This window comes from Natator depressus, chromosome 1, assembly GCF_965152275.1.
Source record: "Natator depressus isolate rNatDep1 chromosome 1, rNatDep2.hap1, whole genome shotgun sequence".
Taxonomy (NCBI): domain Eukaryota; kingdom Metazoa; phylum Chordata; order Testudines; family Cheloniidae; genus Natator; species Natator depressus.
The window spans coordinates 318,374,467-318,401,089 of NC_134234.1; the positions used below are offsets into that span (position 1 = coordinate 318,374,467).

At 43.5% G+C, this 26,623-nt stretch overlaps 1 protein-coding gene across 3 annotated transcripts in view; it reads right to left on the reverse strand.

Moving 5' to 3' along the window:
• CPNE8 (copine 8) overlaps positions 1–26,623 on the reverse strand; it is a 285,766-nt gene that overhangs the window by 110,204 nt on the left and 148,939 nt on the right. For all 3 annotated transcript variants that reach the window (XM_074942429.1, XM_074942430.1, XM_074942431.1), the window contains exons 12-13: positions 21,143–21,196; positions 6,271–6,332 (exon numbers count right to left, since the gene is read on the reverse strand). In XM_074942429.1, the coding sequence (XP_074798530.1) occupies positions 6,271–6,332; positions 21,143–21,196 (116 nt within the window). The remainder of the gene's footprint in view (positions 1–6,270; positions 6,333–21,142; positions 21,197–26,623) is intronic.

Consider the following 26,623-nt stretch of genomic DNA (forward strand, 5'->3'; position numbering starts at 1 on the left):
TATTACGGAGGAGTATGAGCTCCACCATAGTTAAGGTTCAGCAGAATTTTCCTTATAACAGGTAAATATGATAAAGCATGAATCACATGGCCATAATTGAAACAGTCTGGGAAAACTAACTTCAGAAACTGTTGTGGAAATACCAGAGATGAACATTTTATAAACCAAGAAGGATGATTAGTTTATTCATTTGCAGAACATTCCTCAGAATACTTTTGTCTGCATTCTGGAAACAAACTAAAAGTTATGGACATGCTTTACAGTGCACTGAACTTATTTTTCTGCAATTCATTATGTTAATAGAATCTAATAATGTTTTATTTGAATCTTTCAATTTCAATCCAATTTCATTACCATTATCATTTTGTGTGTTCATTAACAAATAAAAATATGTTTTACATTACTACATTCTGGTAACTCTCACACTGCACTGTTTGGTATGTTCAGAAACACCCAGTACACAGGCCACCTAAGAAGTTATGTTGCAGTTTCAGTCTTCAATACCTAATAGCATGAAGGTCAATTTTCTTAAAAAATGGTTGCCTAAAGTTGAGCTTCTACATCGATATTTAGGTGCATGATTAAATAAAATGAATTTCAAAAGTATCAAGACCTAGCAGCTTTCACTTTTAAATCCTGGCTTAAATGTTTAAATCCTGTAAGCACAGTGTACTTTATTAATTAGTTTTAGTTGAACAAAGCCAAGTACAGCTTTATTTAATCTATGTAAGGCTGTTTTGCAAGCAATGATTTAGCAATATCTAACAACAATTATTTTTAAAAAGTGCTGAGATACTATAGTGATGGACCCAGGATAAGGTGGATGGACTGACAGACAGAAGTGATGTTCTGACTTCAATAGGATTTTAGGGAGAACTCTATTCTATATTATGTTTGGAGAATTGTCACACTAATTATTCAAACTAACATCATCAGTATGATGTATTTATTTTTTAATATTGAACTAAAATCTACAAAATTTTTGTAATTAAAGTCCCTTATAATTTATTGTAAATAAATAGATTATTTAAGAACTCAGACCAGAAAAAAAGATAGTGATTTCCAAACTGAAATATATGCAAGCATAATCTGGGTGATTTTGTCCTGCATATTAGTGTAATTTTAGAGAAAGAATATTTGAGAAATTAAATCATAGACTCACAGGACAGGAAGGGACCTCAAGAAGTCATCTAATCCAGTCCCCTGCATTTATAGCAGGACTAAGTATTATTTAGAACATCCCTAACAGGGGTTTGTCTAATCTGCTCTTAAAAATCTCCAGGTGTGTTTAGTTCAGTCAGAAAGTAGAAAGAATGCCTTACAATAGGTGTGATAGCTTTCCAAAGTAACAAATTTGAAAAGGGCAAGATTAAGCAATAAAGATTCCAACAAAAGTATTTTCAAACTATTTTTAAAAATTGCAGTTGAAACCCCTAAAAAAAGTCATTAAAAGATTTTAAATTCTTAATAAAATAAAAGTTTTTTTCTCTCCAGCAAAACACATATGAACACTATTTTTATTCCTCTTGTGCTTTCTCTGATTATGTTTAAAAGCACCTATAATAAATACACAGACACTACAGAGTTCTCATATCCTGCAGTTCAAGGACATTTACTGACTGAATGTCGTCAAATTTAGAGTTTTTAAGTTACCATGAAGCAGGAAATCTATGCAACTCAGTATGTACACAGAATACCACTCTGGAAGTCAAAACTATGACATTTGTTAAATGCAGAAGACAAGCATTCTAACAGTACAGTACTGGTAAATTTGTTTGAATCCATGCCCTTCCTTAGGCACAGCAGGTATTTATAGTTCAGGAATGAATCATTCTTATAACCCTACAACAATGTGGGTGAAACTCACCCATCTATTCAATTATGAAAAACAACATTTTGCAATAAGTGCAATTATGGGAACTAAGGAAATGCATAACTCTGGCATTACATAACTTTTGAGTGCTTCACTCTGCAACCTTAATAGTGTTCTTTACCACAGTTTTATAGTATATAATTTCCTAAATTTTAAAAAAAGCAAATTGAAAAACAGAAATTCTAGCATGTGGCATCATACTGACACCCAGATGCAGGATTTGAACCTTTAGATCCATTGCACAGACCACTTGAGATAAGGGAGTATCTTATAGCAATAGCAGGTTGCTGTCCTCTACGTGGATTAAAGGAGACAAGACACACACTTTGCTAGTGGGTTTCACAGATGTTCGCTGACAGCAGGTGAGACTCGGGAACCTTGGGTTCCACTCCAGGCTCTGGAGGGGAGAGTGCTTTAGTAGACACAGACTCTTCTGCCCATTCCCTCCCAAGCCTGATTCATTCTGCCATGACCCGTCCAACCTCTCCCCATCCGAGTCCTCTCTCTTCTCCACCCCTGGCTCCTTGTCCCAGTTGCATTCTCCCTGCCTCTACAGTCCTAGTTTCCACTTCTCAGATTTCTTATCCCAGGCCCAGTCTCCTTGCCCAGTCAGTCCTAGATCCCCCTCTGGGTTTGCTGGCCAAGTCCCAAAGTTATTGATCACACCAGGTCTAAGTGGTTGTCTATACAGACATAGAGAGCAGCAAGGGGGGGGGGGAGGGGGGGGGGCTTGTGAATCTGCAATGCACCAGCCTGCCACACACAAAATGGCCAAATGGACACCGCTGCTGCTCAGTAAAAGTTACATAGTACCCTTTGACTTACCGCTGTTTGAAACAGTTCTCTCCTCCTGGCTCGTCTGATCTCTTTCCCCGTAACACACATCACTGGCTCCAGGTTCTAGTTTTCTTACCCAGGCAACTCAGCCTCCCACACCAACCTCCTCCCTCAGCCTTTTGCCCAGTCTTTTTATCCAGACAGTCACATTTCTGCCCCTCAGCCTCTTGTCAGATCTATTTTCCCTTTCCAAAGCTCATTCCCCTCTACACTGGTTCCTATCTTCAGGCTCCTTGACCATCCAGTCCCAGTCTCCTACCCTCTCCTCATATATCATCATCATACGTCCTTCCCTTGTTAACTGGCTCCCAATCCCCATCATCGTTTTCCACACTATCTCCTAATCTTGTCTCTCTGGCTCCTAGTCCTGGTCTCCATGCCCAATCAGTTACTGCCTCCCCTATGCCTTCCATCTCTCAGTCCCAATCTCCTTGCCCAACAAAGCCCATTTTCATCTCCATCCCTCCAGTTCAGGCCTATGATCCCCCAGTTCCTAGTCTTCTTGCCCAACCAGTCCAGCCTCCCACGAAGAATGCCACAAACTCAGTAACATACCACAGCTGAAAAGCCAACCTGTCATATGTCTTTAATTTCAGAGGTATGCTGTGGCACAAAATGTTGAAGCTCTGACTCCAATATTTTGCTCTATGAAATTGTCACGTGCAGTAGAGTGAGCTATGTAATTTGTGATGGCAAGAGTCAATTAAATGGTGGGAGATGGGGATAAATATACTCTATGTCATATATACATAGTAGAGCTGCAATTAATCACAGTTAACTCACATGATTAACTCAAAAAAATTAATCATGATTAATCACAGTTTTAATTGCACTGTTAAACAACAGAATACCAATTGAAATTTATTAAATATTTTTGGATGTTTTTCTACATTTTCAAAATATATTGATTTCAATTACAACACAAAATACAAAGTGTACAATGCTCACTTTATATTATTATTTTCATTACAAAAAGGATAAACAGAAGAAATAGTATTTTTCAATTCACCTCATACAATACCATAAGGCAATCTCTTTATCATGAAAGTCTAATTTATAAATGTAGATTTTTTTTGTTACGTAACTGCACTCAAAAACAACCCAATGTAAAACTTTAGAGCCTACAAGTCCGCTCAGTCCTACTTGTTCAGCCAATCACTAAGACAAACGAGTCTGTTTACATTTACAGGAGATAATGCTGCTGGCTTCGTTTTAAGAACACTTTCACTGCCGATTTGAAAAAACTCAAAGAAGGTACCATGTGAGATTTCTAAAGATAGCTACAGCACTCAACTCAAAGTTTAAGAATCTGAAGTGCCTTGCAAAATCTGAGAGGAATGAGGTGTGGAACAAGCTTTCAGAAGTCTTAAAAGAGCAACATTCCGATGCAACTATAGAATCCGAAGCACCAAAAAAGAAAATCAACCTTCTGCTGGTGGCATCTGACTCAGATTTTGAAAGTGAACGTGTCGGTCTGCACTGCTTCGGATCGTTATCGAGCAGAACCCATCATCAGCATGGATGCATGTCCTCTAGAATGGTGACTGAAGCATGAAGGAACACATGAATCTTTAACGCATCTGGCACGTAAATATCTGGCGATGCCAGCTACAACAGTGCCATGTGAACACCTGTTCTCACTTTCAGATGACATTGTAAACAAGAAGCAGGCAGCATTATCTCCTGCAAACATAAACTTGTTTGTCTGAGTGACTGACTGAACAAGAAATAGGACTGAGTGGACTTGTAGGCCTTAAAGTTTTACATTGTTTTATTTTTGAATTCAGGGGTTTTTTTGGTACATAATTCTACACCTGTAAGTTCAACTTTCATGATAAATAAATTGTATTACAGTACTTCTATGAGGTGAATTGAAAAATACCATTTCTTTTGCTTTTTATAGCATATATATTTGTAATCAAAAATAAAGTTAGCATCTAAATAAAGCGTGGGTGTCCATCTGTAGTATCGGAAAGGAAAGTATCTCTTTTTATCCTCTCCCACTAATCTGCTTCAAGGGCTATCTCACGAGTTTTCAAATGTTCTGTTTCACCACCCTTCTTGTTCATGGTATGAATAGGACCATTTGGGAGTGGGTAGTGAAGAACTACGGGTTGTGATGAATTCAGGAAACTGACAGGGTGGGGCTGTATTTTCTAGTAATGACTGCCAAACTTGCTTTGCAGTCGAGAACCCTCCCTTTGGGGAGGCAGAAATTCATCAATAAATCACTCCCAACACCATTATCAGTAACCAACACTCAGCTCTATTAGCAACAGACATGTTGATCAGTATCAGACAGCCCCAATGTTATCTCCCCCAGCATCAGCCACTGATTAGGGATCTCCCTCCTTTAGGCTCTGGCTGATCCTCATGTGCAGCATGTGAGGAGCTTTGGGGGCCTGTACTCTATCACAGGATTCGGACTCTCAGCCTGCCATGTCCCTTCAGCAGCGGCAGTTGCATGTTCGTTCTCTGCCACTGCTGCCATCCCTTCTTCTCAAGAGAGGCTGTAACAAGATGGAGTGGGATTTCCTACCATCTCTCTAACTAGCCAGAGCTCTGTGGAGATGGAGCCCCAGTTTCTCCTGTTTGTTCATGCCATGCCAATCAGGACTCAGAGAAGGGCCAGCTTTCATCGAACTGTTATTAATCTTGGGGAGTGGGGTGTCCACAGAGACAGCACCCAATTTTATATTTCTGCCTCTTCTGACTTAGCCTGGGTATTGGTAACAGGTTACACAGTGTCTGGTAAGACAGGGCATGGATTAAAGAAAGGCAGTTGAAATTCCATCCAGACAAGACAAGTTATGCCTTAGGCCTAAAAGACTGAGGGACGCAATTAAATGAGACAGCGAGAATTGGTTTTAACGTTGGGAGCGAGGGGAAGGAGGAGAAGGAATGTTTTGTAGTATCTTAAATTGCTCCTGACTCTCAATTGTTGTTCAGTGCATCTCATTATTTACTTGGCCTTTTTAATGTTGACCTTGCCATGGTTATCCATGCCTTTGTCACCTTGACATTGGACTATTGCAATGGATTATACATAGGACTACACCTTCAATCCATTCTCAAAATTAGTTAATAAGCAAGCTACTTCAACGGTCTAGTTCTGGGATACCTAAAAGATTGCCTAAAACTCCAGGGTGAGGACCATGATCAACAACTCTATTGTACAGGCACAATGGAACCTTTCTGAGGGCCAGCCCCAAGGCTGTGGAATGAACTTCCACAGAAACTATGAACCATCACAAACCTTACCACCTTCTGCTCCAAATGCAAGGTACACTTATTCAGCACTGACTTCGCAAATACAAACACAGATATAAGCACAATTAACAAACAAAACAAAACCGTACCAAAACTAAACATAAAACTTTCTTATGTAGTTAGGGTTGTTTTTTTTTTTAAATCAATAAGGAAGTTTACTCCTTAAAATGAAAAAAAGCAATGCAATTCTTATGGATATTTAGAACTATCACTTAGCAAGAATGTAAACGGGTTAATAGTGAATTATAATGAAAACAGGAAAACAAGAAAAGTTTGCAGGGATCACTTACCCGCCTTTAATATAGTCAAGGAATGAAACTTCTGTTTCAATTAGGAAGGAAAGCAATGTTACCTGAAATCAAGTAAAACAGAATCCGGCATGAATGGTCATTCCTCAAATCAAATACAAGCAGAAAATTAATGTAAAATATTTTCAAGGCTTATATTTGTGGTATCATTTCCTACAATGTTAGGGAAGAAAGAAGATAAGCAATTCATAAATCCCTTGTGGAAGGCATGGGGCAATCCTGGAAGTCTAAAAAGAGTTTTAAATGACTTTGTATTATTCTAGACTAAGTGAAGGATGCAGGGAGGTGAGAGTAAATTTTAAGGAAACATATGGGGTAGAAAACAAGTGTGGTGGGGGTCACTGCATGCTATAGAGTAATGTCAGATGCTACGACTAGTTGATCCATTATGCGAGTACTTCAACTTCATTTGAAAAACTACATTACATTATCTACATATGTTGCATGTCACTTCATTTCAGTGGGGACCTCTGGGTAGTGATAAAAGTCAAGAATGAAAAACAGTAAATTAAAAATAAATAAAACAGGAGATGTTCTATTATTTGCTAATGTGAAACATTACAAAGTGTACATTTTCTTCTTCACTGGCTTTCACTATCCAGGAAGAATGAGAGCCCAAAGCACAGGTTGTGGTATGAAAGAGTCTTAACACCTCTAGTACTTCAGTGAATGACAATGGCTTAAACTCAAACAGAACAGATCTAGCATTCAGCCCCGTTAGATATTGCATTACATTGCATTACATCCACAGAAGCAGAACGTTCAGTTCAACTCTATCTATAAAGTAAGATGAAACTTCCTCACAACATCTGACCCTTGGTGATCTGTGAAGATGAAGGTGGGGAAATCATCACTACAAAGTCCTATCAGTCTTTTGAAAGTGATTTTTTTAAAGGCAACATGCAAATTTCAATTTATACTTCCATTGAACATCATCATTTTTATGGCCCTCCTGTCAGTTATTAAATCATGTTGCTTCATTACCAGTCAATTTAAATAATATTGTGAGTGATAAATTGTTTGTACACAAAAGGTTTGTGACGAACAGACTACTTACTTCTTCCCTGGTACAAAGTAATTACAACTTTCCCACTTCTTTCATGATACTATAAGCATCACTATTTTAGGTGGTGTTTAAGGCTGTTCATGTTCTCATAAGCACTTGTGTTTAAAATTTGATTTTACCTCCCATATTAAAAATAGCCACCTAGCGTTGGTGTACACTAAATAAGATGGGTACTGTTTTCCCATTGCCTTTACAAGCGGCTGTGAGGCAGCCTGTGGTGAATAAATCCACCTTTTCTTAGTGCTTCTGGTGGGTTTGGGAGAAGGAAAACTTGGAGAGGCAGGGAAGCAAACTGTGGAGAGGCCGCAGATTGAGTGCAAAACGGAAAATGTGAGTTGGAAGAGGATTGTGATAGAAACAGAAGGAGAGAATATGGAGGGTAGGGGGCTGAAAGGGCATGGAGAGCAATACAGAGGCAGATGATTAGGATGGGACTGGTAGAGAGAATGGGGAGGGAGTTAGACAGGGAAGAAAATTACTACTGTTATTTTAATGACGACCAAAAGCGCGCTAGTTCCCTCCCTGTACAGAAAAAATATAAAACCCTGTCCCATAAAATTACATTTTAACTTCAGACAGAGGGTAACAAGACAGTCTGATTTGATACGCAGTCATGTTTGCATGCACAAACACACATCGGTGCACTTTTCAGATGTGACTGCATGCATGCACGCACACACATGTCAGAATACTTAACATGCACAAAAGAAGACCATGTTCTGAAAGCCAGGATGATAACATACACACAAAATAACTGTACTTTTTCTTTTAGAGACTGTTCCCTAACAAAACTTCATTATCAGATTCTGAATATTTCTGTTTTGAGAATAGATTTAAAGAAAAAGCATTACTCACATTGAGCAGTAACTGAGGTTCTTCGAGATGTGTGTCCCTGTGAGTGCTCCACTTTAGATGTTGAGCACCCCGCACTTGTAATCAGAGATTTCTGGTAGCAGTGCCTGGTTGGGTCGCACATGCACAGTCCCAGGCTTGCGCTGCCTCAGGCGGTTAACCAGCACTGTGCGACCAACCCTCCCCTTCTATTCCTTCTCTATTGGAGAGCATAGAGTGAAACTCCGAAGTAGAGGGGAGAAGGGAGGGTGGTGCAGCACGCACAGGGGGTCACATCTCGAAGAACCTCAGCTACTGCACAAGGTGAATAACCCTCTTTTCTTCTTTGAGTGATGTCCCTGGGGATGCTCCACTTCAGGTGACTTCAGAGCAGTGCCCTCCAAGCAAAGGGAGGGACTTTGGCATTGAAGTCATGGCAGAGGACAATATGATGAGTCTGAATAATGCATTAGATGTTGCATACTGTGTAAATGTACGGGCAGAGGCACAGATTGCAGTTCTACATATGTCTGTAATGAGAACACTGTTCAGAAAAACTATCAAAGTTGACACTGACCTGGTGGAATGTGCATGAATCCCCACTGGGGGTTGCAGGTTCTGTTGCTGGTAACAGTTTGATGCATTCTGAAATCCTTTTGGAGAACTACTGTTTGGATATGGTGTCTCCTTTTGATCATTCCGTGATTGAAACGAATAATTTTGGGGACCTGCAGAATTACTTTGTTCTATCTATGTTAAAAGCCAGGGCCCTGCGAACATCAAGGGCGTGGATTCTTGTCTATTCTTATGTGGCTTAGGATAGATTGTTGGTAAGCAGATGGGCTGGTTTAGATGGAACGAGGAGACAACCTTTAGGTAAAATCTTGGGATGAGGTCTGAGCGTGATTTTATCTTCAGAAAATACTGTGTAGGGTGGGTCAGTCATGAGGACTCCTAGTTCCCTCATTTGTCTTTCAGATGTAATGGCGACTAGAAAGGCCACCTTCCTTGACAGGTGGAGAAGTGAGCAAGTGGCTAATGGTTCGAATGAGTGTCTGGTGATGCCCTAGAGAACTAAGTTGAGGTCCCAAGGTGAAGGGGGAGTGAGGATTTCGGGGTAAATGTTGTTGAGGCCTTTCAGAAAATGTTTGGTGGTAGGGTATGCAAAAATTGATGTGCCATCTATCTTATGGTGGAAAGTTACTATGGCTGAGAGATGTACCCTGACTGAGCTAATAGAGAGATCTGATCTCTTAAATTCAACCAGGTAATCCAGAATCAAAGGTAAGGGTGCAGATACTGATGTCTGCGTCGTGTGACACCAGGAATCATAGAATCATAGAATATCAGGGTTGGAAGGGACCCCAGAAGGTCATCTAGTCCAACCCCCTGCTCAAAGCAGGACCAATTCCCAGTTAAATCATCCCAGCCAGGGCTTTGTCAAGCCTGACCTTAAAAACCTCTAAGGAAGGAGATTCTACCACCTCCCTAGGTAACGCATTCCAGTGTTTCACCACCCTCTTAGTGAAAAAGTTTTTCCTAATATCCAATCTAAACCTCCCCCATTGCAACTTGAGACCATTACTCCTCGTTCTGTCATCTGCTACCATTGAGAACAGTCTAGAGCCATCCTCTTTGGAACCCCCTTTCAGGTAGTTGAAATCAGCTATCAAATCCCCCCTCATTCTTCTCTTCTGCAGACTAAACAATCCCAGCTCCCTCAGCCTCTCTTCATAAGTCATGTGCTCTAGACCCCTAATCATTTTTGTTGCCCTTCGCTGGACTCTCTCCAATTTATCCACATCCTTCTTGTAGTGGGGGGCCCAAAACTGGACACAGTACTCCAGATGAGGCCTCACCAGTGTCGAATAGAGGGGAACGATCACATCCCTCGATCTGCTCGCTATGCCCCTACTTATACATCCCAAAATGCCATTGGCCTTCTTGGCAACAAGGGCACACTGTTGACTCATATCCAGCTTCTCGTCCACTGTCACCCCTAGGTCCTTTTCCGCAGAACTGCTGCCTAGCCATTCGGTCCCTAGTCTGTAGCGGTGCATTGGATTCTTCCATCCTAAGTGCAGGACCCTGCACTTATCCTTATTGAACCTCATCAGATTTCTTTTGGCCCAATCCTCCAATTTGTCTAGGTCCTTCAGTATCCTATCCCTCCCCTCCAGCGTATCTACCACTCCTCCCAGTTTAGTATCATCTGCAAATTTGCTGAGAGTGCAATCCACACCATCCTCCAGATCATTTATGAAGATATTGAACAAAACCGGCCCCAGGACCGACCCCTGGGGCACTCCACTTGACACCGGCTGCCAACTAGACATGGAGCCATTGATCACTACCCGTTGAGCCCGACAATCTAGCCAGCTTTCTACCCACCTTATAGTGCATTCATCCAGCCCATACTTCCTTAACTTGCTGACAAGAATACTGTGGGAGACCGTGTCAAAAGCTTTGCTAAAGTCAAGAAACAATACATCCACTGCTTTCCCTTCATCCACAGAACCAGTAATCTCATCATAAAAGGCGATTAGATTAGTCAGGCATGACCTTCCCTTGGTGAATCCATGCTGACTGTTCCTGATCACTTTCCTCTCGCGTAAGTGCTTCAGGATTGATTCTTTGAGGACCTGCTCCATGATTTTTCCAGGGACTGAGGTGAGGCTGACTGGCCTGTAGTTCCCAGGATCCTCCTTCTTCCCTTTTTTAAAGATTGGCACTACATTAGCCTTTTTCCAGTCATCCGGGACTTCCCCCGTTCGCCACGAGTTTTCAAAGATAATGGCCAAGGGCTCTGCAATCACAGCCGCCAATTCCTTCAGCACTCTCGGATGTAACTCGTCCGGCCCCATGGACTTGTGCACGTCCAGCTTTTCTAAATAGTCCCTAACCACCTCTATCTCCACAGAGGGCTGGCCATCTCTTCCCCATTCTGTGATGCCCAGCGCAGCAGTCTGGGAGCTCACCTTGTTAGTGAAAACAGAGGCAAAAAAAGCATTGAGTACATTAGCTTTTTCCACATCCTCTGTCACTAGGTTGCCTCCCTCATTCAGTAAGGGGCCCACACTTTCCTTGGCTTTCTTCTTGTTGCCAACATACCTGAAGAAACCCTTCTTGTTACTCTTGACATCTCTTGCTAGCTGCAGCTCCAGGTGCGATTTGGCCCTCCTTATATCTTTCCTACATGCCCGAGCAATATTTTTATACTCTTCCCTGGTCATATGTCCAACCTTCCACTTCTTGTAAGCTTCTTTTTTATGTTTAAGATCCGCTAGGATTTCACCATTAAGCCAAGCTGGTCGCTTGCCATGTTTACTATTCTTTCGACTCATCGGGATGGTTTGTCCCTGTAACCTCAACAGGGATTCCTTGAAATACAGCCAGCTCTCCTGGACTCCCTTCCCCTTCATGTTAGTCCCCCAGGGGATCCTGACCATCTGTTCCCTGAGGGAGTCGAAGTCTGCTTTCCTGAAGTCCAGGGTCTGTATCCTGCTGCTTACCTTTCTTCCCTGTGTCAGGATCCTGAACTCAACCAACTCATGGTCACTGCCTCCCAGATTCCCATCCACTTTTGCTTCCCCCACTAATTCTACCCGGTTTGTGAGCAGCAGGTCAAGAAAAGCGCCCCCCCTAGTTGGCTCCCCTAGCACTTCCGCCAGGAAATTGTCCCCTACGCTTTCCAAAAACTTCCTGGATTGTCTATGCACCGCTGTATTGCTCTCCCAGCAGATATCAGGAAAATTAAAGTCACCCATGAGAATCAGGGCATGCGATCTAGTAGCTTCCGTGAGTTGCCGGAAGAAAGCCTCATCCACCTCATCCCCCTGGTCCGGTGGTCTATAGCAGACTCCCACCACTACATCACTCTTGTTGCACACACTTCTAAACTTAATCCAGAGACACTCAGGTTTTTCCACAGTTTCGTACCGGAGCTCTGAGCAGTCATACTGCTCCCTTACATACAGTGCTACTCCCCCACCTTTTCTGCCCTGCCTGTCCTTCCTGAACAGGAAGGACAAAATCAAAATGTCTCCATTTGTGTAAGTGTGTGGGGTGGCTAATCGGTCTGTGACTATTTAATAAAATGTTCTGTACTACTCTGGAGCATGTTATTTCTGGTCCCTGGAGCCATGAAGCAACCACGCTTTGAGGCGGAGCGTCTCCAAGTTCAGGAGCAGGATTTGTCCTGATTCCTGGGACAGGAGACGAGGTAGGAGGGAAAGGGTGAGAAGTCTGCACACTGACATTCTGAGAATGTAGGGCGAACCATGTTTGATGAGGCAATTTGGAGGTTATCAGTATTACGGTGGCCTTGTCCTCTTTGATCTCGTGAAGCATTCGTGTCATTAGGGGAATGGGGCAGGGGGGAAGGCATACAGGAGAGGACTGTTCCGTTTGATAAGAAAGGTGCTTCCCAAGCAGTGAAGGCCCATTCTGTCCCTGGTGCAAAATAGTGGGCATTTGGTGTTGTGCTCTATTTTGAAGAGGTCTACTATGAGGAATCTCCACTGTTTGAATATATGTTGTGAAGAAACCTGGTGTCAAGTTTCCACTTGTGTTCCTGAGAAAAGTTCCTGCTAAGTGAATCTGCCGTACTGTTTTGATATCCAGGCAGGTAGGCTGCTACAATGTGGATGTTGTGCAGGATGCACCAGTGCCAGTCACATGGCCTCTGCACACAGGGAGTGTGAGCGTGCAACCCCTTGTCTGTTTATGTAGAACATGCATGCTAAATTGTCTGTGAGAATGTGTATGGTCTTGTTTCTGATCTTGGGTACGAAGTTCGTGCATGCACTGCGAATGGCTCTTAGTTCTAGTAGATTTATGTGAAGTCAGGCTTCTTTTAGGAACCAATGGCCCTGAGCAGAGTGTGAGTTCAGATGTGCTCCCTAACCTATGAGGGATGCATCCATCATAATAGTCAATGTAGGAGGGGTTTGGGTGAAAGGCACTCCTAGGCATATGTTATGTGGTTGTGTCCACCAGGATAGCGAGTCTTTTACTTGGTTTGGCATTGTGAGGCATTTATTTATACTGTGCCTTCATGGGGAATTAGTTGTGTGGAGCCAAACTTGTAGGGTTCGCATATGTAACCCCGCGTGTTGGATGACGAAAGTCGATGCGGCCATGTGGCCCAGTAATTGCAGGCAAGTTCTGGCTGTTACCTGGGGACTGTTCAGGGATGTGGAAATCAGATTAGTTAGAGTTAGAAAGTGTTGCCTTGGTAAAGATGCTGTTGCCACAGGTGTACTGAGAGAAGCCCCAATGAATTCCAGTTCCTGTACTGGTGTGAGGGTCGACTTCGTGTGTTTATTTGGAGACCTAATTGCGTAAAGAGATCTATTGTTTGTTGGAAAGCCTCTATTGCAGGGGTTCTCAAACTGGGGGTCATGATCCCTCAGGGGGGTCACGAGGTTATTAAGTAGGGGTCGCAAGCAGTCAGCCTCCACCCCAAACCCTGCTTCACCACCAGCATTTGTAACAGTGTTAAATATAAAAAATGTGTATTAGTTTATGGGCGGGGCGGGGGGGGGCACACTCAGAGAATTGCTGCGTGAAAGGGGTCACCAATGCAAAAGTTTGAGAACTACTGCTCTATTGCAGCTGGTTGATTCGCTTCTTTCAGTAGGCAGTCATCCAGATATGGAAATATCAGGATTCCTTTCTTGCGGAGGTGTGCAGCGACTACTGTGAGTACCTTTGAGAAGACTTGGGGAACAGTGGACAGACTGAAGGGCAGGACCTTGTATTGGAAGTGATCTGGTCCGAGAGCAAAATCGGAGAAACCTCCGATGTGATGGGTGAATCGTTATGTGAAAGTATGCATCCTGGAGGTCAAGGGCTGAGAGCCAGTCCCCTCTTTCTAACACTGGGATAATGGTGGCCAGCGTCACCATCTTTAAGTGCTGGTTTCTGACAAATTTGTTGAGCCATTGGAGATCGAGAATGGGCCTCCATCATCCTGGTTTTTTCTGTCTAAGGAAGTAGTTTGAGTAGAAACCCATCCCTCTGTATTTTGTTGGTACCAGTTCTACTGCTCCTAGATGGATGAGGTGGGTTACCTCCTGCTGCAGTAGATCTTCGTGAGAGGGGTCCTGGAAGAGAGATGGGAAGGGAAGATGGGTAGTGGGATTGGAAGTAAAAGGGATGGAGTATCCAGTTTCAATTATCTCGAGCACCCATCTGCCTGTAGTGATGGATTTTGCCAGACTGGGTAGTAGGCAGTTAAACGGTCTCTGAATGGCTAGGAGATGGTAGGAGTTCTCAGCGCTGAAAGATGTGGTGGTCTCGGGCCCTCAACCAGCGTCTCAAACTTGCTGCTTGGCGGATGGTTGACAAGACATGGTAGATTGATTTGACAGTTGTCGTCTCTTTTGGGACTGTTGTTTCCAGGCTTGTGGCTCAAATTGCCTATGTGTCTGTACATATGGTGTGGATAGGAATACCTTCCTTGTTTTCTCTTTCCCCTAGGAGTATAGATACCCAGGACTTCAGAATCGCCCTCGAGCCCTTGAGGGTGTGCAGAGATTTGTCCGTATTGGTTACGAAGAGTCTGGGCCCTTCAAATGGCAGGCCATCCACTGTTGCTTGCACTTCTTTGGGGAAGCCAGAGAAATGTAGCCAGGATGCCCTTCTCATTACAATTGTGGTGGGTGTAGATCATGCTGCTGTATCTGCAGAATATAGGGCAACTTGCAATGCCATCCTATAGAGATCAGTTGGCCCTTGGAAATGAGTGCACCGAATTCTTTTTTTTTTTTCTCTTCAGGGAGAAATTCAATAAAATCTGATAGTTTGCCATAATTTGTGGGGTCCTATTTTGCTAATAACGCCTCGTGATTAAAAATTCTAAGGTGAAGCATAACTGAAGAATAAGCTTTTCAGACAAAGAGGTCAAACCTCTTCCAGTCTTCGTCATATGGTGTGGGGATATTTTGGGGATATTATTGTCTGCCCCTTTCATAAACAGCATCCATTACCAAAGAGTTTGGTGTGGGATGTGAAAAAGAAACTCTGTTCCCTTTGCAGGAACATATTATTTCCTGTCGGATCTTTTCCAGGTTGGAGTGATTGTTGCAAGGGCCTGCGAGATGTGTTTGACAGGTTCCATGATTGTATCATTCTTGGGTAAAGCGATATTAGATGATGCTGATGTTTGCAGGATGTCAACAAGCTTATGTCATGTATCCTGCACTTCCCCCAGTGAGACGTCAAGGGAATCTGCAACTCTCCTATAGAGATCCTGGAAATGTCTAAAGTCGTTCCCCATGTTGGGAGGAGTTGGCATGATGGTGTTGTCTAGGAATGATGAAAAAACATGGGTTGTTGCTTCGACCTCCTGGTCAGAGATTTCTTCCTGTTCTCCCGTCATCTCTTTGGGGGCTCAGATGGTCCTGGTACTGATGGCACAGGCGATTGCAGTGTACCCTCCCTGTGTGGGCTAGGAGGTTTGAGGTGGTGAGGGGGATATGCCATCCATGGGGCCCATACCACTGCTGTTCTTTGGACCTTGAATAGTACCCCTTGTGTGGCAGGGCCGGTTTGATAGTTTTGTGGGCGGGGGAAGAGTGATGCTAGGGGTATGTCTCTCCCTCTTCCTCATCCTCATCATTGCTCAAAAATGGGGGAGCAGAAGTCAGTGGAATCATAGAATATCAGGGTTGGAAGGGACCTCAGGAGGTCATCTAGTCCAACCCCCTGCTCAAAGCAGGACCAATCCCCAATTAAATCATCCCAGCCAGGGCTTTGTCAAGCCTGACCTTAAAAACTTCTAAGGAAGGAGATTCCACCACCTCCCTAGGTAACGCATTCCAGTGTTTCACCACCCTCCTAGTGAAAAAGTTTTTCCTAATATCCAACCTAAACCTCCCCCACTGCAACTTGAGACCATTACTCCTTGTCCTGTCATCTTCTACCACTGAGAATAGTCTAGAACCATCCTCTTTGGAACCACCTCTCAGGTAGTTGAAAGCAGCTATCAAATCCCCCCTCATTCTTCTCTTTTGCAGACTAAACAATCCCAGTTCCCTCAGCCTCTCCTCATAAGTCATGTGTTCCAGACCCCTAATCATTTTTGTTGCCCTTCACTGGACTCTCTCCAATTTATCCACATCCTTCTTGTAGTGTGGGGCCCAAAACTGGACACAGTACTCCAGATGAGGCCTCACCAATGTCAAATAAAGGGGAACGATCACGTCCCTCGATCTGCTGGCTATGCCCCTACTTATACATCCCAAAATGCCATTGGCCTTCTTGGCAACAAGGGCACACTGTTGACTCATATCCAGCTTCTCGTCCACTGTCACCCCTAGGTCCTTTTCTGCAGAACTGCTGCCTAGCCATTCAGTCCCTAGTCTATAGCGGTGCATTGGATTCTTCCGTCCTAAGTGCAGGACCCTGCACTTATCCTTGTTGAACCTCATCAGATTTCTTTTGACCCAATTCTCCAATTTGTCTAGGTCCCTCTGTATCCTATCCCTACCTGCCACCGTATCTACCACTCCTCCTAGTTTAGGATCATCCGCAAATTTGCTGAGAGTGCAATCCACACCATCCTCCAGATCATTTATGAAGATATTGAACAAAACCGGCCCCAGGACCAACCCTTGGGGCACTCCACTTGATACCGGCTGCCAACTAGACATGGAGCCATTGATCACTACCCGTTGAGCCCGACAATCTAGCCAACTTTCTACCCACCTTATAGTGCATTCATCCAGCCCATACTTCTTTAACTTGCTGGCAAGAATACTGTGGGAGACAGTGTCAAAAACTTTGCTAAAGTCAAGAAACAATACATCCACTGCTTTCCCTTACCCACAGAACCAGTAATCTCATCATAGAAGGCGATTAGATTAGTCAGGCATGACCTTCCCTTGGTGAATCCATGCAGACTGTTCCTGATCACTTTCCTCTCGCGTAAGTGCTTCAGGATTGATTCCTTGAGGACCTGCTCCATGATTTTTCTGGGGACTGAGGTGAGGCTGACTGGCCTGTAGTTCCCCGGATCCTCCTTCTTCCCTTTTTTAAGCATTGGCACTACATTAGCCTTTTTCCAGTCATCTGGGACTTCCCCCGTTCGCCACGAGTTTTCAAAGATAATGGCCAATGGCTCTGCAATCACAGCTGCCAATTCCTTTAGCACTCTCGGATGCAACGCATCCGGCCCCATGGACTTGTGCACGTCCAGCTTTTCTAAACAGTCCCTAACCACCTCTTTCTCCACAGAGGGCTGGCCACCTACTCCCCATGCGGTGTTGCCCAGTGCAGCAGTCTGGGAGCTAACCTTGTTCGTGAAGACAGAGGCAAACAAAGCATTGAGTACATTAGCTTTTTCCACATCCTCTGTCACTAGGTTGCCTCCCTCATTCAGTAAGGGGCCCACACTTTCCTTGGCTTTCTTCTTGTTGCCAACATACCTGAAGAAACCCTTCTTGTTACTCTTAACATCTCTTGCTAGCTGCAGCTCCAGGTGTGATTTGGCCCTCCTGATTTCATTCCTACATGCCCGAGCAATATTTTTATACTCTTCCCTGGTCATCTGTCCATTCTTCCACTTTTTGTAAGCTTCTTTTTTATGTTTAAGATCCGCAAGGATTTCACTGTTAAGCCAAGCTGGTCGCCTGCCATATTTACTATTCTTTCGACACATCGGGATGGTCTGTCCCTGTAACCTTAATAGGGATTCCTTGAAATACAGCCAGCTCTCCTGGACTCCTTTCCCCCTCATGTTATTCCCCCAGGGAATCCTACCCATCAGTTCCCTGAGGGAGTCGAAGTCTGCTTTCCTGAAGTCCAGGGTCCGTATCCTGCTGCTTACCTTTCTTCCCTGTGTCAGGATCCTGAACTCGACCAACTCATGGTCACTGCCTCCCAGAGTCCCATCCACTTTTGCTTCCCCTACTAATTCTTCCCGGTTTGTGAGCAGCAGGTCAAGAAAAGCTCCCCCCCCAGTTGGCTCCTCCAGCACTTGCACCAGGAAATTGTCCCCTACATTTTCCAAAAACTTCCTGGATTGTTTATGCACCGCTGTAGTGCTCTCCCAGCAGATATCAGGATGATTAAAGTCGCCCATGAGAACCAGGGCATGCGATCTAGTAGCTTCTGCGAGTTGCCGGAAGAAAGCCTCATCCATCTCATCCCCCTGGTCCGGTGGTCTATAGCAGACTCCCACCACTACATCACTCTTGTTGCTCACACTTCTAAACTTAATCCAGAGACACTCAGGTTTTTCTGCAGTTTCATACCGGAGCTCTGAGCAGTCATACTGCTCCCTTACATACAGTGCTACTCCCCCACCTTTTCTGCCCTGCCTGTCCTTCCTGAACAGTTTATAACCATCCATGACAGTACTCCAGTCATGTGAGTTATCCCACCAAGTCTCTGTTATTCCAATCACGTCATAATTCCTTGACATCACCAGGACCGCCAGTTCACCCTGCTTGTTTCCAGGGCTTTGTGCATTTGTATATAGGCACTTGAGATAACCTGCTGATCGCCCCTCATTCTCAGTATGAGGTAGGAGCCCTCCCCTCACAGACATTCCTGCCTGTGCTTCCTCCCGGTATCCCACTTACCTCAGGGCTTTGGTCTCCTTCCCCCGGTGAACCTAGTTTAAAGCCCTCCTCACTAGGTTAGCCAGCCTGCTGGCAAAGATGCTCTTCCCTCTCTTCGTTAGGTGGAGCCCGTCTCTGGAGTGGTGGGACAGCTCAGTACCGAGAGTGCTGTTGTAATCTCGGTGCAGAGAATGGGAGAGTCTGGTGTTCACGTCACCTTGAAGTCTCTGGGAAGGAAGAACTGTTGTGGTGTCGACGGCCTTGGTGCTGCTGATGTGGTAACAGTGGGTACTGGCTTCTGTGGCGCTGTTGTCTCTATGGGTGCAACTGTCAATTGCACAATGCTGACAGGAAGTGAAAGCCTAGGCTGCAGTTGTTTTCATATGCCCGGTGCCAAGTGTCGGGACGGCTCTGCTGGTGCCGAGATATGGGATTTCTGTTTTCCCTGGGTGCCTGCATTGGAGCTAGCTCTCTTGGAGTCTTTAGCTCTCGCAGTACCAACGGTACCAGAGGGTCCTGCTGTCTTGGCTGTGGAGCCTGTCGGTACTGACAAGGTCTCTTCATTTGGGGAACGCTGTTTCTTGGTCAGTTCCTGAGCTGGTGGGGACAGCATATGCTTCTTAGCCACCTTTTTATCTGGGTGGTCTATCACATGAGTCACAGACAAAGTAGAGCCCATCAGAGGCTGCAGTCAGTGAACTGTGTCTCGGGGGTGTGTGTGTTTCTGGTTCAGATGCTGGCCGCAGAGACTTCTCCATGAACAGTAGTTTAAGCTGCAAGTCTCTGACTTTCCTGGTCTGGGCTGTCAGTTTATGCAAATGAGGGCACTTTTGAGGCACGTGTGCTTCGACTAAGCAGCGAACATGAGCCTGCCTGTCCAACACTGGGATCGACAGCCTACAGGTGAGGCAGCGTTTAAAGCCCGGAGAACTGGTCATGCCCCTGAAGGGAGAGTTTTGTCCCCCTGAAGGGAGAACCAGAAGTAACGGTTCAATGAAAACCTATTTCTATTCAGGAATCAAATAACGGTGGTGGTTTGTTTTTTTGTTTTGTTTTGTTTTTTTTAAATAAACGGGGATAAGGAAATGAAAGGAGTTAACTATCTATAACAAAACTAGAACTAATTGGGGTATACTATGCTAACTAAGCTCTGAGGAGCTGCTGAATACGCTGACTTGTAGCCAAGGGCGGTATAGAAGGAACTGAGGGGGAGTTGGTTGGTCGCACAGCACCAGTTAACCACCTGAGGCAGCGGGAGACGGGGCTGTGCATATGCGACCCAACCAGGTACTGCTACCACAAATCTCCAATGACAAGCGCAGGGGCGCTAAACACCTAAAGTGGAGCACTCACAGGGACATCATGCCAACACACTGATGCAGTGTACTAGTACTTTGTTCTAACATATTAAAGTCTACCACTGGCAATATATTAACATGAAAGAAAATCACTCACTCCTTCAACAAACTCTTAGTATCAAATTACCATAGAAATAAAGTTTCTTCTATTCTGGATCTTTTTCCATAGGTTTGTGGAAAAGACAATGGCACATGCCCCATTTATGAATGGAAAAATACACACAGGAACAATCATCATTTTCCACCTCAAGGCTGCAATCCTGCATATGGAAGTCCCACTGACTTCAGACTGCTCCCATGAGTAAAATTAAGCATATATGTGATTGTAGAACCAGCACTCATCTGTATTTAGTTTGACTTTCTGAAATATAAACTCTTGTAGATTTAGATTTATTCTTGTCTTATATTAAATTATGTTTTGATTCTCCTGGGTGCCAGAATATTAAAATCAGCATTGCAATTATTACAGTGGATCGAGCTAATATAACTGAGACTAAAAAGGCTCTTGCATTTTTACTAAAAACTTCACAACATTATATAGTACTGGCTGTTAGTACCTCAATGATTAAAAAAACATGAGCACTCTTGCAAATTACAGTCACAGCATTTCTTAAATCAAATTATGCCAAAAATTCAGAGACTAAAGAATAAATATTTTCTTAAACACAAAGGACACAATCTATCATCCCTTATTTGTTCATGTCTCTGTACACTATCTGAATAACTAAGAAAAGCATTTTAATGCATTCTAAAAATCAACATATATTCCAGATAAAAGTCAACACTGCCTCCAGCAATTCTAAACTCACAGGGAACCCAAAATTACATTTTGGATAAAGCTTTCACGAGACACTCATTTAATCACAGAAAAGAGGGAAAAGTAGAAAAAATGAGTTATAGTAAATACTTTACTCTTGCATTCTTCAAAGAAAGTCTTACTCTAACACTGTCAAATTAGTTTGAATACACTTTATTTCACGAAGTCAGACAGAAAAGGAAAGCGTAAGTTAATATAAAAAGTATCTACTTACTGTTCCAGAATTAATATACTTTTTCTTTTTTCCTTTTTTCTTTGGATTTATTACCTAGAAGGGCAGATAAAACTATTACAGATGCATCATTCATTATGCAGTTGACATAGTGAAAATTCTTAAGATTCTCTTAAGGTATGAAGTAGTATTCTTTAGATATATGACACATTAATAGTTACATTTATGAACTGATATTCAGGAACTCTTATCGGATACTTCACAATGACTCAAAACAGGACACTGGCAGTTGTTAAGAGAAGACTACATTGTTGCTGTTGAACAGAGCCAGAAGAGTTTGTACACACTGCATCAAGATTTTTGACAAAAAACAGAAAAAACCCTGCATTGTTTTGTGAATTTTTACTTCCATTTCTTGCCCAACTCTAGTGCCCAGCATATTGCTACAGTTTCAGTTTACCTTCACATAAAGGGGACCTGAAAAGTCCAAATTTCCCACTTGTAGAAGCAATTGTAATTCATAGAATCATAGAATATTACGGTTGGAAGAGACCTCAGGAGGTCATCTAGTCCAATCCCCTGCTCAAAGCAGGACCAACACCAACTAAATCATCCCAGCCAAGGCTTTGTCAAGCCAGGCCTTAAAAACCTCTAAGGATGGAGATTCCACCACCTCCCTAGGTAACCCATTCCAGTGCTTCACCACCCTCCTAGTGAAATAGTGTTTCCTAATATCCAACCTAATTCTCCCCCACTGCAACTCAAGACCACTGCTTCTTGTTCTGTCATCTACCACCACTGAGAACAGCCGAGCTCCATCCTCTTTGGAACCCCCCTTCAGGTAATTGAAGGCTGCTATCAAATCCCCCCTCACTCTTCTCTTCTGCAGACTACATAACCTCAGTTCCCTCAGCCTCTCCTCGTAAGTCTTGTGCTCCAGCCTCCTAATCATTTTCGTTGCCTTCCGCTGGACTCTCTACAATTTGTCCACATCCCTTCTGTAGTGAGGGGACCAAAACTGGACACAGTACTCCAGGTGTGGCCTCACCAGTGCCGAATAGAGAGGAATAATCACTTCCCTCGATCTGCTGGCAATGCTCCTACTAATACAGCCCAATATGCCATTGGCCTTGTTGGCAACAAGGGCACACTGCTGACTCATACCCAGCTTCTCGTCCACTGTAATCCCCAGGTCCTTTTCTGCAGAACTGGGTCCCAAGGCTGCAGCAGTGCATGGGATTCTTCCTTCCTAAGTGCAGAATTCTGCACTTGTCCTTGTTGAACCTCAGATTTCTTTTGCCAAATGCTCTAATTTGTCTAGGTCACTCTGGACCCTATCCCTACGCTCCATATCCAGTATCTATCTTGCCCCCCAGCTTAGAGTCATCTGCGAACTTGCTGAGGGTGCAATTCATCCCATCATCCAGTTCATTAATAAAGATGTTGAACAAAACTGGCCCCAGGAATGACCCCTGGGGCACTCCGCTTGATACCGGCTGCCAACTAGACATCGAGTTGTTGATCACTATCCGTTGAGCCCGATAATCTAGCCAGCTTTCTATCCACCTTATAGTGCATTCATCCAGCCCATACTTCTTTAACTTGCTGGCAAGAATACTGTGGGAGACCATATCAAAAGCTTTGCTAAAGTCAAGATATATCACATCCACCGCTTTCCCCATATCCACAGAGCCAGTTATCTCATCATAGAAGGCAATCAGGTTGGTCAGGCATGACTTGCCCTTGGTGAATCCATGTTGACTGTTCCTGATCACTTTCCTCTCCTCCAAGTGCTTCAAAATGGATTCCTTGAGGACCTGCTCCATGATTTTGCCGAGGACTGAAGTGAGGCTGATCAGTCTGTAGTTCCCCTGGTTCTCTTTTTTCCCTTTTTAAAATACAGGCACTATATTTGCCTTTTTCCAGTTCATACTCCCTCAGTGAATTGTACATGCAAATCTTAGTATTTTCAAGTTTACCTAATTATGAATGCAGAAGGACAGACATGTGACTACTAAAACTTGGTGCCCACAGTGATTTGTAATCACAGAAAATGTGGGCATGAACTGTTTGCACAAACAGACAAGTTAGCCTTCAGCCCAGTTGAAAATGTACAGGGTTACTCCCTCGTTGCTATGGTAAGAACATGAAGGCATCCTAGAAGTAATTTTAAGAATATATTTTTCAGGCTTGAGCACCATGATTTACACTTTTGCAAAATCTTTTGAACTTTCACAATGTGATTTTTCATAACAGAAAAAAAAATCTATTGATTGAAACTTGAGAACTTTAGATATATTAGAAAATGCTCTGTAACAAAGCAATACATGGAGTAATAGCCTTACTTCCAGAGTTCTTTTGATCTCACCCAGTCAGCTCACCCAGAAGCACTACTGCTCATTTTTAGGTGAATCTAGTGGTCAAGTAAGCGATAGATTAATAGTACTGGTAGAACCAGCCACAGTAAAAATGAGGATACTATTCTACACACTTCTAAAAATGACTGTCAATTGGAAGACTATTAATGAGTCAAACTGTTGTCTTTTATGGATGTGAGTAAATGCCCAACAGGGACTTGCAACCTTCAAAGAATGGGTAAACCAGTTTGGTTAAAATAAGAATTAACACAAAATTATCACTCATGCATTAAAATAAACAAAGCAAATTTGTTTGCTTGAATAAAAATTTCAAGATTTGGCATAGTCCTTCCCTTGGTTTTATATAACAGAACCATCAAACTAGATAACAATGCAGTCACAATATTTGTATAATGTGGCATAAAGCATAGGTATATGCTGCAGCTATAGTGTGACATGTAGGAAACCAGCAGCAAATACAATCTATAAACTACATATTTAAAAAGCTACATTTTAAAACAATGTTAAGGTTGCAAAATCAAGCACTCTAAGGTAGGAAATGCCAGAATTAAAGTTGCCTGTGTAAGCAATATGATGCAGTCTTTACATTAATTTAGATCACATACAGTAACTAGAGCCTATATCATAATGTTCATTTAGCACATAGAATGGATGGTACCTACAGAATGATCAGCTATTCAATAGTTCTTTTTATCCTCATAATTCAGTGTGTGAGCCATGCCTTATTTACTGCACTCCATTCAACCCTGCTCCAAAACCGGAGGTGTTAACTTCCTCAGTGGGCTTTTCGTTGGCACTCATCACAAATGTCTGAGTGCCTCCAAAACGTTAATGAATTTATATTCACAAGACCCTTGCTATGTAAGGTAGTATTATTATTCATATTTTACAGATGGGGAACTGATGCAGAGACACATTAATGTCAAAAGTGTACATTAATTTTGGGCACCCAATTTGAGATACCTCTGGTCTGATTTTTCATAGTATTTGTAGTGCTGTTTGTTCAATACACAAATCTGAGTGACTTCAGTTGCAGCTGAGAATTTCCGCACTTCTGCAAATCAGGCCCCAGGTCTCACATTCCCCTACCCCACTATTCTCTTTGCCCCAGTCCTCTCCGCTCCTGTCCCACTGTCCCAGTTTCCTGGCTCATCAACTCCAGACCCAGCTCCTAAGTCTGTCCTTAGGGGTGGGGCACATGGACAACTGCCCAGGGCACCGTGGTCGGGGGGACTCTGCAGAGTGCTGAAAACTTGCAGAGGAAACGCAGGGGCTGAACAGCTGATCACGGCGGGCAGGAAGCACTGGGAGGAGCTGATCGACAGGGCCCACCAGCATGTGGGAGGGCTGCGGGGCAGGAGCTGATCCGCAGGGCTGCCGGTGGGTGCTGAGCTACCCCACATGAGCACAGGAGGGGAGTACAGGGATTAAGGGGTGCAGACAGTGGTTGAGAAGAAAGGGGCACAGTGCAAGGATTAGGGTGCAGGAAGGGAGTGCAGGTATTTTACAAATTATTTTCAGACATACGTCTCAGATTAGATGCCTGGAATCACACACTATTTTATCAGTGACTATCATCTCTCAGCCTCTCTGCACTGAGTCTATCACCCCCTCTGTCTGCCTGGGGTTTCTCCTTCCCAAATATTTGATCCTGAAACCTTTATGCTGCAAGGAGTCCTTACTCATACACTTAATCCCACTGAATTCATGAACTCATCTGTTCCCAGCTCCTGCTGTAGCTCAGCTGCTCAGAGTTTTGGAACAGCACTACATCTGTGTTGATTTGTCTGTAAACATTTTAATGTTTTGCTGCTGCCGCCAGGAAGAATAAAGAACGAGTCTATGTTCTACCATGCAGTCTTTGTATCCTGAAGGAAAATCACATATGCCAGACTCCTGTTGGGTATATATATTATTATTCTACCCTTCATATAGAGTTCACAGACTATGAAGTTCCTTTAAATTGCTAAGAGAGAATTCTCCTGGCACAGGGAAAAGGTAGGAGTTCTGCCAGACCCAGAAGAGGATATCGCCATATTGCTACAAAGATTCTGGCTTTTATCACAGTTCAATTGAGGCTGCTGTAAATTAGAGTTAGAGTTAAGGGGCTGCTCTGGCCCGAGTCTGGGCAACACAAAGATGGCTTAAAAGCTACCCTTACCCCATCCTGATGGACTTTATTTTAAGGGACATTTTAGGAAAACACCATTTCTTTACCCGATTCTTTAAATAGTCTACTCACTTAACAGTGAGCCTGGCTTAGTCAGGAAGGGTAGGTGAGAGCTACAAGAGACCAGGGGACTAGCGGAAGTCCCTGAAGAAAGACAGTAAGAGTAAGTCAGGAGACTGGAACAGGTCTCTGGGGAATGCTGCAGAGGCCCTCCCTGTGAAAGGAAAGAATCGACTGTATATGTTTGGGACCTTGGAGAAGCTGAATGCGAGAAAGCAGCAAAAGGCGTTTGCTGGCTGATGTCCCCAGCCAGAGAGACAGGGCTGAAGGCAAGAGGAGCAGCAGAGGGAGTTGCCTGTTAGCTCTAAACCGGACAGTCAGAGTCAAGGGCCAGAGAGGACTAAAGGCAGGGGAGCAGTGGAGGAGCTTAAGAACATAAGAATGGCCATACTTGGTCAGACCAATGGTCCATCTAGCTCAGTTTCCTGTCTTCCAACAGTGGCTGGTGCTAGATGCTTCAGAGGGAATTAACAGAATGGGGAAATTTATTGAGTGATCCATCTCGTCATCCAATCTGAGCTTCCAGCAGTCACAAGATTTAGGGACACCAAGAGCAGACAGTTTCACTCCTGACCATCTTGACTACTAGCTACTGATATTCTTTTTGAACCCAGTTATGCTTCTGGTCTTCACAAAATGCCCTAGCAATAAGTTACACAGGTTGATTGTGCATGGTGTAAAGAAATACTTCCTTTTGTTTGTTTTAAACATACTGCCTATTAATTTCACTGAGTCCCCCCAGGTTCTTGTGTTATGTGAAAGGATAAATAACACTTCCCTATTCACTTTCTCCACACCATTAATGATTTTATAGACCTCTACCATACTCCCCCTTTAGTTGTCTCTTTTCTAAGCTGAACAGTCCCAGTCTTTTTAATCTCTCCTTATATGGAAGCTGTTCTATGCCCCTAATAA